The sequence below is a fragment of the Budorcas taxicolor genome, chromosome 11 (genome assembly GCF_023091745.1).
Source record: "Budorcas taxicolor isolate Tak-1 chromosome 11, Takin1.1, whole genome shotgun sequence".
NCBI classification, from domain to species: Eukaryota; Metazoa; Chordata; class Mammalia; order Artiodactyla; family Bovidae; genus Budorcas; species Budorcas taxicolor.
The window spans coordinates 126,758,974-126,771,038 of NC_068920.1; the positions used below are offsets into that span (position 1 = coordinate 126,758,974).

Here is a 12,065-nt window from a genome sequence, read left to right on the forward strand (position 1 = left end):
TTCCTCTTTGTTCTGAACTTGCATTCACTGACCAGTCCATATGAGAATTCATTACATGAGCTGGAAATTTGCCCACCTTTTGCAATTTATTTGAAATGTTAGAAATTGTTTTCCTCCTACATTGACTTGATATTCCCAGTCAAGCCCTCACTCTTGTAAAACTTTTCAGGAATATGCATCTCTCTCTAGGTGATGGGTGTTTCTCCCTCTCTCTCTCCACTCTCTGGGATGAAATATGTCATGATAGTGTTTATTACAGTTGAGTCTACTAATCTGATGAACTAAAAGCTATATACATGGCCCTCAAAGCTGGGGACTTTGTCAGAAGGTATACTTGATAACATAAATTTTATATATAAAGTTTGCATCATCTGATCAGTCAAGTTGTCTTTAAAGGGTATAAATAAACTATCCCTCTCAGTAGGTGGAAGTTACTGTCACCTGAGCCCCTGCTCTACCTAAGCTACCTCAGTGTGTTGGATGGAGAAATGGACAGCTGGTCTAAACGACAGATGCAGAAATGGAGACTTGCACATAACTGACCAGCCTGTATGTAACTCGCCTATATTATCTGGGAATTTTCACACTATGCACTTTATTTGAAATCCTGGCAATTTCTTTCATATATTGATGTAAACATTGTTTGGCTTCCCTTTGTGGTTTATAAAAACAAACGCGCAGATATCTATAAATATACCAGTCATGTTTTACTAGTGAATCTCCAAATTAGTTGGGGCATTGAGAAAGATTTTAATTTGGCTGATGAGTGGAAACCAAGGGTGTATTTCTTTAAAAAGATGAAACCAGTGAGCTGAATGCCTTACACGTGAACATCTGCACAGACGGAAATTCCCAAGATGCCCAGGAGCCCAGCCTTTGCGCAGACTCCAGCACCAGTATTATCTGAAAATGGGGAAATTTTAGAAAGAAAGAGAATGAAGACGTTAGCAAATTAGATTTAATTTAGCAAACCAGTGCCCTTTTGTAAATGTCTTGACGAGGGGTTGTACGTGTAATTTCATGTTGCCCAAGATTTCAGCTATATTTGTAAAGAATAATCATATATTAGTTTAAATAAGACTAACAATTCCTGGAAGTACTCTGTGGCTCAGCTGATGCCATGACATTCTGCATTGATGGTATGCCAGTGTGCCTTTACTTATAAGTACTAATGACCTTATTAAAAGAAAAATATCTTAACACCTGGGCAATAAAAAGGTAATAAATGCCAATTCTTTTCTTCTTTATCTACCTCCCACTACTCTGAGGAATTTTTCTTGCTGCCTTCACTGTCTGTGATCCAGCCTCTCTTTCACTCTGGCCGTTCTTAATACTTGGGCATATTTAGCAATTTTCTGTAAAAATACCAGGAATGACTGCAGTGACATATGTTAACTGGATAAATCAGAGTTTTTATTCCCCGTCTGTCAGTCCACTTTACCTGCTCTTTTTTTGGACCAATCTTATCCTAAATTCTGATTGCTCTTTAACTTTTTTGAGAAACACTTGACAAATATATTTGTATATATTTAAGAGGTACAATATATTGGGGCTCCCCTGGTGGCCCAGTGGTAAACAAACCACCTTCAATGCAGGAAACTCAAGTTTGATCCCTGGGTCAGGAAGATACCCCTTAGAAGGAAATGGCTACCCATTCCAGTATTCTTGCCTGGAAAATCCCATGGACTCAGGAGCCTGGCGGGCTACGGTACATTGGGTTGCAAAGAGTCAGACACGACTTAGTGACTAAACCACCACCAAAGTGTACAATATGATAATTTGATACACAGATACATTATAGAAGGTCAAAATAGCACATCCATCCTTCACATAGTTAACCCTTTTGTGTTTGTGTGGTAGAAATTCCTGATCTCTACTGTCAGCAACTTTCAAGTATACAATATCATAATTTAACCAGTTACCATGCTGTACTTTTGTGTTCAGTTGCTCAGCCGTGTCTGACCCCTGGCGACCCTATGGGCTGTAGCCCGCCAGGTTCCTCTGTCCATGGGATTTTCCCAGGCAAGAATACTGGAGTGGGTTGCCGTTTCCTACTCCAAAGGAATCTTCCCAACCAGTGGATCGAACACACATGTCCTGTGTCTCCTGCCTTCCAGGTGGATTCTTTACCGCTGAGCCACCAAGGAAGCCCTATACTATACTTTAGAGAATCCAATAGTTTTACTTGGTCCCAAAGGAATCGTTTTTTATTCCATCCTCTACCTTAATGAGTTAACTTCTCCACCAGATCATGTGTTCCTTGGGGGCAGAGTTTTACTCACTTCTGTGTCTCCCCCAACATTTAGAAGCATTTCCACATAAGAAAGATATTTAATTCCCCCAATAAACCAAATTGAGTCATGTTTCATGTTTATTTGTATCTCACACAGCACTTAACAGAGTGCCTGACATATTGGAGCAGTCAGAACATATTTGGTGAAGGAATGATTTACTGGTACTTACGTGTCTTATCAGCCACTTCCCCCTGATATAAGGGGACGTGTTCGCAAAGCTGCCTGATGGGTGATCCAAACAGGAACCAATTCACATTTGTGATCAGAGACTTCAGTGGGTTGTACTTGACCCAGATGTATTTGTCAGAGAACATGCTGTTCAAAGCCTAGATCAGTACGACAGAGTGGAATAAGATGAAATAAATAGATATAACGTGGTGTACCTTATTCTAAATTGTGACTTTTTCTCTTTCAAATTATTGGACAGAAGGTGGTAAGGGATCTTAAGACAACATCGCTTCTGACAGCTTGGTCTGTAGAGAAGCCTCATTATTATCAATGTTATTTTGCAACTAACGACAATGAAACCTAGAGAGGGTGAACCCTGTGCCCAATGAGAAGACACAAAAGGAGAATTAAACTTCAGGTTCACAGCCTCACACAACGTTTGCTTATTCTCACTATATTGTATTTACTGGCACTACTGTGTTATTGGATATTATGACTTCACTTATTTTTCCTCCCAATCATTACTTCCTAAAGCATTGTTTTAAGAAAAGAGCAGTTAGTCCTTTCTACAAAGACACGGCATTTATGACAGGTTTTTAAAATTTTAATTGTTATTTTTGCTTTCTAAGGAAGTAAGTGGTTTGCCTGAGGACACATATCTAGGGCTGAGCAGAGGCAGCCTTTGTATTATAAGTTCTTATAACTGGGGGCTGCATAGTGGAACTCAAGCTAAGAGATGTATTCCTGCTCTAAAATCAGTGAATATGAAAATGCTTTAAAGTGGAGAGTACCATATCCTTATCCCTTACTCTCTTCATTTCTCCATGGACCCCATATTCTCTGGCTCAAGAACAGGGAATACTTAAGGCTACCCCAGAATTACCTTCCTCTCAAAGATGTACCGTTTGAGTTGGTCCAGAGCGGGGATGGCTTTGTGGTCCATCTTCAGAATGTAGCAGGCTCTTCTGGAGAGCAGCCTGAGCGCAATGTAGCCCTGAAGCAGCAAGAGCACCGTTACTGCCCCTCCCAGTTCCCTGGGTTCTGAACCTAGTGAGCATAGCCCTTCAGGAAAGCTTGAAACATGCACAGTAAGATTTTCAAGCTGCAATCCATTCTATCCATTTGACTTCTTTTACCTCGTCATTTCACTTTTTCACTTGTCCTTTCTATCTCTAAATTTGTGTAAACTCTTGATGTGTCTCTCACTTTTCATGTTTTGGTTTTGCAGTTTGGGGTTTGAAAGATTAAGGAGAAATTGTTATTTGTCTTTCTCTATTGATTTTGTTCTGCTGTGTCCTCAATGTGGAGTAAATACCATATTCTTTTGACCTGTGCTTTCAAATATGTTAATTACCAGCCATGAGTTTCCATTTACATTTAAAGTCAAATTAAATAAAATTTAAAGTGTACTTCCTCCATCACATATTTCAAGTACTCTGTAACCACAAGTGATTAGTAGCTTCCCTACTGGAAAATGCAGATACAGAGCATTTCTACCATTGCAGAAAGTTCCAATGGACAGTACTGCTTCAGAAGATCTCCTCAACATATCCACACCACCCTCACGCTCCACACATACATGTTTCATTGACTCTCCTCTCCCCTCTTCACCTTCTCTTCATCTTTTCTCCACCTCAAACCCAAGCTGGCTGCATAAGGATGGAATGGAGGAAGTTGGGATTGGAAGAACAATGGAACGTGAAGAACTTGGAGCCAAAAGGAAGCTTCTGGAATATTCATCTGGAGTGGAATTTTCTCTGCATAGTTCCAAATAATTATTCAGCATAAAAGATTGTATATAATGCAAATCTTTCTAGTCCCTAATTTTTATTTCTTACTAATTTCCAGTTCCTAAAATCCAAAAATCAACTGAAGCCAAGCCTGATGATAGTGGAGAGGCTTATACGAACTTCTCATCATGCTACTTTTTAAAGATACTTTTGGGATTTCCCTGACATCTGCTTAAGAAGAATTTCAGCACAACTCCTTGAAAACTAAGACCTGATGCTTTCAAATGTGTCATGGAACTCCCAATAACAGTGGGACAGAGGCAGGGAGGAGGTTTCTACAAGAAAAGCAAGTTCAAATGCCCAGTGCCATAGCCTATGGACTACTTATATCCACAGTGCATACCTCTCTCCATAGATAAAAGCAGGTTTGTCACCCAGTGGAATAAATGGAAAACAAAAACATAAACGAATGAATCAAGGATGGAATAAGGTTTCTGAGCAGGTTTCTGAGATTTATTGTTAATTCCAGCAATTGAAACTTGGAAATAGCATAATATTTTTAAGTTAACATGCTTTAATTCTTCCAAAAGTATAATTTATTTCATATCCTATGTACGTAGTTAAATATGTAGTTGTTCAGGATTTCTGCTATTTTGTGACTGCTTGTTTCATGATTGCTCTCTTTCTGCAGAATTTTTTGTATTAGAAGAAACCCTACTTCACTCACACATTTGACAAATATTTTTGAGAGCCTGTGTGCCAGGCCTTGCCCTGGTTTTAGTCACTCTGCTAGGTACTTTCTGAGCCTGTAATGAGCCAGCATCATCATGCTTCCTACCGGAAAAAATCAAACAAATTTGTATATGTTCCGTCTCATCGATTTTTAAATTAGAAATGGGAAAAGAAGTAAGGAATTTCTGAAAGAATTACAAGGATAGATCCTGGAATTCAAATGCATGATAAATGGTTGTCCCTCCACCCTGTAGAAGTCCATTCTTGAAAAGTATAAAATATTGCTGCTTACATGTTTATAGTCAAAAATCGTGGTAGAGGAGCATGATCCTGCATGGATGTTAACGATGGCAGCATTTTTTTCATTGTCAATTGTCATCGTCTCCTGAATTTGGCCACCTTTATCAGTTGGGCTGATGATGTTATAAATCTAGATTGACAAAGACATAATGGTGTTTTTACAAATCATGTACATTTGAAAGGCAACCCTCCCAGCAAAGTAAAGCCTTCTATTGCTTTGAACAAGAGATTGAACATTGAGATGTTGCCACTGGCATCCCAGACCAAAAGCCCATGCTAAAATAAGAATGCAAAGGTCTTCCCCTTAGTTCATTGTATTATATATGGGCAAAGCAATGACATCACATGAGAAATGAAATTGACCACATTTTAAAGCAATGGGTTATGTTTTTAAGGTATTGTGATTGGAAGAAATAGTCAGCCTCATTGTTTCTGTTATTGGTTATTTCTGGGATTTCATCCCACGCATGGGGAATGTAGACTACTGTCCTTCAGATTATCTTGTATCTTCTTTTTCCTCTCCCAATATCTCTAGAATATAATATCTATAGTGAACTCACTCACCTCATTTCCCAAAGATCGTGTCCCAAAGATGGCCAGTGCCACCAGAAATACCACCTGGAAAACAGACCAGTCACAATAGGGCTGTCATTTGGAGTGGGGTGACACAGGACATAACAAGCACAAATATCTCAGAGAACATACTGAAGACACTGGTGGGAGGTCCTGGATGGTCAACAGTCCATTTCCAAAATGTGCCAACACTCATTCATTTGACAGGCATTTGGTGAGTTTTTTCTAATTTTCAGATTAGTTCTCCCTTTGTTACCAAACTCCTGACCCTTCCCAACAACACAACCTTCTAGAAAGAATATGCCAGAAAAATGCTTTGGGGAAATACAAGATGCTTTTTGGTATTAAAAGTAATAATAATAATAATAGTAGTAAATTTTTAAAAAATACTTGAGAGAGATGAGCAGTAAGAAAGGGCTCATTTTACTAAGAGGAAGACCCTGAAGGTATTCACAATGGCTTTAGTAGTCAGGCATCAAGTTGTGTTTTTCGGTTTAAAAAAGTATTCAATTCCTTGAGATGAAGAGAGTAAGACAGATTTAAAATAGATTCATGGGTGATAAGGGTACCTATGTATTCCCTAAGGGAAACTATGAAAATCAGATCATGGAGGCACAAATAACTTCTGAGGCTGACATCAAAGAAAACGTCCACATTCCCATTAGTGATGCCATCAGACAAGTGTTAGGCCAGCAGAATGTGAGACTGACCCAGAGGCACTGCTGACATCTTGCTGCAGTTGTACAAGGGTCTCATTCAATATGCTGATCCTGGTTTTGTGTTCCCTGTTCTGAACATCACAGGGCACTGCACTGTCATTGAGACTGCTGATGGAGAGACTCTTCAGGAAGGCAGATGTTTTTAGTACTTGTCAGTGAGGTTTCAGAGAAGGCAATGGCAACCCACTCCAGTACTCTTGCCTGGAAAATTCCGTGGACGGAGGAGCCTGGTAGGCTGCAGTCCATGGGGTCGCAAAGAGTCAGACATGACTGAGCGAATTCACTTTCACTTTTCACTTTCAATCATTGGAGAAGGAAATGGCAACTCACTCCAGTGTTCTTGCCTGGAGAATCCCAGGGACTGGGGAGCCTGGTGGGCTGCCATCTATGGGGTTGTACAGAGTCGGACATGACTGAAGCGACTTAGCAGCAGCAGCAGTGAGGTTTTCCTACTTCCCTTTGTATCTCATTAATAATATTTCTGTCCTGGTGACTGTGTGTAGAATGTCTAACATGGACCTAAGTGCAGATGTCCAACCTGTCTACTTGCATACGGAAAACCTGGGCTCCAAGGCCAGCTCTAGTAACCTCTGACACTCCTACGTGTTCTGTTTAATGGGTCAAATACAGAAGCTTGAGTTAGATGGGTGGAGGGCTGAGCACCTTAGTGGAATGATTAGAGTCAAGAAATGTCCCCTGCCCCCAAATAGCCACCCACCCAACAATGTGATTAATACATCATGGTCCCAGGTGTGCATTCGGGGGTTAGATCTCTCTTGGAAAATCAAGAGATCCTGGGAAAAGGAACTCATTAAATTGACAGTGTTTAACAGCTTATGGGGAGGTACTTATATTACTCTCTCCTTCAACAACTCAGTGAGAATAAGGGGTAGAGGCTGAGGGGAAGGAGCTCCATGCTGCAATAGAACATAGTTCACTGTCTACGGAGCGCTGTCATGTGAAGCTATGGGAGACTGGGATCAGGGCCGGGATTAGTTGGAGTTGTCACAGCAGGGTTGCTCTGCCTTGATTGCTTCTGTATGTGGGGCCTAAGATGGATAGATTTCAAGACTAAACCCCACATTTCCTGGCCTGGGGAAGTCATATTCCTCTGTGCCTCAATCTCCTCACCTGTAGAATGGGGCAATACTACTCAGTTCAGTGGCTTCCCCAGCGGCTCAGCAGTAAACAATCTGCCTGCAATGCAGGAAATGCAGGAGACACAGGTTTAATACCTGGGCCAGGAAGACCCCCTAGAGTAAGAAACCCTCTCCAGTATTCTTGCAGGGAGAATCTCAAGGACAGAGGACCCTGGCAGGCTGTGGTCCATAGGGTCACATAAGGTTCAGACACAACAGAAGCAAATGAGCACAGCACACATACACTTGTTGCAGTGAATAGATGAAGTGATTCATGTGAATGTTCAGCATAAGGCCTAGCATGCACTTGGGAAATGGCAGATTTTTTTTTTATTATCAATATTATTATTATTACTTTTGACCATACCTCATGGCATGCAGGATCTTAGTTCCCCAACCAAGGATTGAATTTGTGCCCCTTGCAGCGGAAGCACAGAGCCTTAACTACTTGACCACCAGGAAAGTCCCTGATATTATTATTTTCAAATCACTATTTCCCTTTTAGATGGTAAATATAGTTATCCTAAAATGCCTATATTCCCTCCAAATTTCACAATAAGGAATTATTATTAAAATATTACAAATTAAAATTCCCTAGATATTTCCCATTTTTTCTTTGTATTTTCTTAGTAAACATCTCAAGAAACAGACAAAGGACAAATAAATATGGACTAATTAATATTTGACATTATTCCTGCCAAAGACAGCAAGAAACTTAGAAGCATGCAGTATTTGTTTAAGACCCCTGAAAACCAACACATATTGGATGTGAACATTCTCTGCAAGCAGTTACCATAAGAGTATAAAGAAACACAAATACTCACAAGGATTTTCATTTTGCCTGAAAAGAATCTGCTGGAGCAAGTGAGGCTGCCCAGTGCAACTTCTATCTTTATATTGGATTTCAGGTGCGGAAATCTCTGTCCAGAAGGATCACTTTGAAAAAGGCCATGTTCCTATCAATGCCACACCCCAACAAACTCCTTTATCAGGATTAAGACCCAACTACATAACATAATATCAGAGAAGTTCATTAATCAGTAGTGAAAATTCACCACTTGGTCACTCTGTAAATATCGCCACTTATCTACTCTCTGTTTCATTTGTGATTTCAATGTCCACCCTTTAAAAACACTGCAAGATCTTTGTTCTACACAAACATCTCATGGTCATCTATATCTAATACTATATTCCTAAATTTCACCTGATGGTAAAGTCCACCCTTAAGATATTAGTTTGGCCCCACTCAGTGTCGTTTCATCTCTGCCCTGCTTGTTGAATTTTTCCATCCAAGAGTTGGATATGAGACTAGAGCTGAGGGTATTGTCTGGGGACATGTTGTAAGAAAAAGCCATCTTATGACTTTTTTTCTCCTCTCCTTGGGAGTTGGTGCCAATTTCCAGAAATCCATGTCTCAGAGATCTTTCTGCCCAATTACCAGCATTAACCAATTTTTTATGTTTAAACATTGAGAGTCCCTTGGACTGCAAGGAGATCCAACCAGTCCATTCTGAAGGAGATCAGCCCTGGGATTTCTTTGGAAGAAATGATGCTAAAGCTGAAACTCCAGTACTTTGGCCACCTCATGCAAAGAGTTGACTCATTGGAAAAGACTTTGATGCTGGGAGGGATTGGGAGCAGGAGGAGAAGGGGACGACTGAGGATGAGATGGCTGGATGGCATCACTGACTCGATGGACGTGAGTCTGAGTGAACTCCGGGAGTTGGTGATGGACAGGGAGGTCTGGCATGCTGGGATTCATGGGGTCGCAAAGAGTCGGACACGACTGAGCGACTGAACCAAACTGAACTGAAAACTCCGTCACAACGATGACATATAGTTCTTGCTATCTTGATATACACTGAGAAATTCTCAGACTAAAAAATTAGAGAGAATAAAGACTAATGCAAGTGATTTTTATAATTCTACCATTAGAAATGGCTAGCTAGTATTAGGATGGGATCTTGAACTCAAATGTGGGAAAATACAAAAGCAAATAGCACCTGTAAATGGCAGAATTGTTCAATATGGGAAATTACTACAGTAAGAAAAGAAAAAACGTAAATGATGTTCTTGTTCTAGAGCTGGAATGACTTCTTACCCAGTAACTATTTAAAACTTGACCTTTTAAAAAGCAGACATTTGGGCAATTTGGGAGTTACCTAGTTCTTTGGAATTCCCCTGCCTTGGCTGTTCAACTGCATTGGATGTAAAATGGGCTTTTCATTTAATCTTTCTAAGATAGCAACAGCGAGAAGGGTTACAGCACGTCTGCAATTTTCTCCCATATCTGTCTCCAAAATCCCCCCTAAAATCAAACAATAGATATTAGAATTAGAGGTATTACACTCTACCCTTTTATGTGTCCCCTGTCCCCTCAAGAGTTCTGAGTCTATATGTCTAATAATGACAATCAGTTCAGTTCAGTTCAGTCACTCAGTCGTGTCTGACTCTTTGTGACCCCATGAATTGCAGCTCGCCAGGCCTCCCTGTCCATCACCATCTCCCGGAGTTCACTCAAACTCATGTCCATCGAGTCAGTGATGCCATCCAGCCATCTCATCCTCTGTCATCCCCTTCTCCTCCTGCGCAGTCCCTCCCAGCATCAGAGTCTTTTCCAATGAGTCAACTCTTCGCATGAGGTGGCCAAAGTACTGGAGTTTCAGCTTCAGCATCATTCCTTCCAAAGAATACCCAGGACTGATCTCCTTTAGAATGGACTGGTTGGATCTCCTTGCAGTCCAAGGGACTCTCAAGAGCCTTCTCCAACACCACAGTCCAACACCACAGTTCTTTGGCACTCAGCTTTCTTCACAGTCCAACCCTCACACCCATATATGACTACTGGAAAAACCATAGCCTTGACTAGACAGACCTTTGTTGGCAAAGTAATGTCTCTGCTTTTGAATATGCTATCTAGGTTGGTCATAACTTTTCTTCCAAGGAGTAAGCGTCTTTTAATTTCATGGCTGCAATCACCATCTGCAGTGATTTTGGAGCCCCCCAAAATAAAGTCTGACACTGTTTCCACTGTTTCCCCATCTATTTATTTCCCATGAAGTGATGGGACCGGATGCCATGATCTTAGTTTTCTGAATGAGCTTTAAGCCAACTTTTTCACTCTCCTCTTTCACTTTGATCAAGAGGCTTTTTAGTTCCTCTTCACTCTCTGCCATAAGGGTGGTGTCATAGTTAGCATTAATAGGGGCTTCCCTGGTGGCTCAGGATGGTTAAGAATCTGTCTGCAATGCAGGAGACACCTATTCAACCCCTGGGTTGGGAAGATCCCTTGGAGTAGGAAATGGCAACCCATTCCAGTATTCTTGCCTGGGAAATCACATGGACAGAGGTGCCTGACAGGCTACAGTCCATGGGGTCACAAAGAGTCAGATGTGACTAACACTCACTTTAGTATTAATAGAGCACCTAATATGTTCTATCACTTCCTAAGAACTTTGCATATATTAATTCATTTGGTCCTCACAACAATCCTACGGGTTACTTTCTAATCATGTTTCATTTTACAAATAAGAAAACTAAGGTGCAGAGAATTCAATTTTTAAAAAAAATTTTACTTTCTTTTACTTTACAATACTGTATTGGTTTTGCCATGCATCAACATGAATCCACCATGGGTGTACATGAGTTCCCAATCCTGAACCCCCCTCCCCATACCATCTCTCTGGGTCATCCCAGTGCACCAGCCTCAAGCATCCTGTATCCTGCATCAAACCTAGACTGGCAATTCGTTACTTACATGATATTATACATGTTTCAATGCCATTCTCCCAAATCATCCCACCCTCTCCCTCTCCCACAGAGTCCAAAAGTCTGCTCTATACATCTGTGTCTCTTTTGCTGTCTCTCATACAGGATTATTGTTACCATCTTTCTAAATTCCATATATATGTGTTAGTATACCGTATTGGTGTTTTTCTTTCTGGCTTACTTCACTCTGTATAATTGGCTCCATTTTCATCCTCCTCATTAGAACTGATTCAAATGTATTCTTTTTAATGGCTGAGTAATACCCCATTGTGTATATGTACCACAGCTTTCTTATCCATTCATCTGCTGATGGACATCTAGGTTGCTTCCATGTCCTGGCTATTATAAACAGTGCTGCGATGAACATTGGGGTACACGTGTCTCTTTCAATTCTGGTTTCCTCAGTGTATATGCCCAGCAGTGGGATTGCTGGGTCATAAGGCAGTTCTATTTCCAGTGTTTTAAGGAATCTCCACACTGTAGAGAACTCAACTTTTAAGGACGCAAGTGGGGGTCAGAGCACAATCTGACATCACATTGTGTCACCAGAGTCCACACTAGTAACAGGCGCTGTCTGTCCTCTCTGATTGGGTGCTAAGTGTAACTTCTTGCCTTTCTGAGATGGAGGCATTACCAAAGAGT

General features: G+C 40.8%; 1 protein-coding gene across 1 annotated transcript; it reads right to left on the bottom strand.

Moving 5' to 3' along the window:
* Positions 1–820: 820 nt before the first annotated feature.
* Positions 821–8,491, bottom strand: GKN2 (gastrokine 2). Its single transcript, XM_052649747.1, has 6 exons — positions 8,480–8,491; positions 5,789–5,842; positions 5,217–5,354; positions 3,346–3,456; positions 2,464–2,620; positions 821–903 (listed from the first exon to the last, which is right to left on the bottom strand). The coding sequence occupies exons 1-6, from the start codon at positions 8,489–8,491 to the stop codon at positions 821–823; spliced, it is 555 nt and encodes a 184-aa protein (XP_052505707.1).
* Positions 8,492–12,065: the final 3,574 nt, after the last annotated feature.

Excerpts from the sequence above, each read along its gene's own strand:
- GKN2 (XM_052649747.1), bottom strand. Across the intron at positions 5,355-5,788 it reads CACGATCTTTGGGAAATGAG|ATTTATAACATCATCAGCCC; the intron begins GTGAGTGAGTTC and ends TTGTCAATCTAG. Across the intron at positions 3,457-5,216 it reads CGATTTTTGACTATAAACAT|GGCTACATTGCGCTCAGGCT; the intron begins GTAAGCAGCAAT and ends TTGCTGCTTCAG.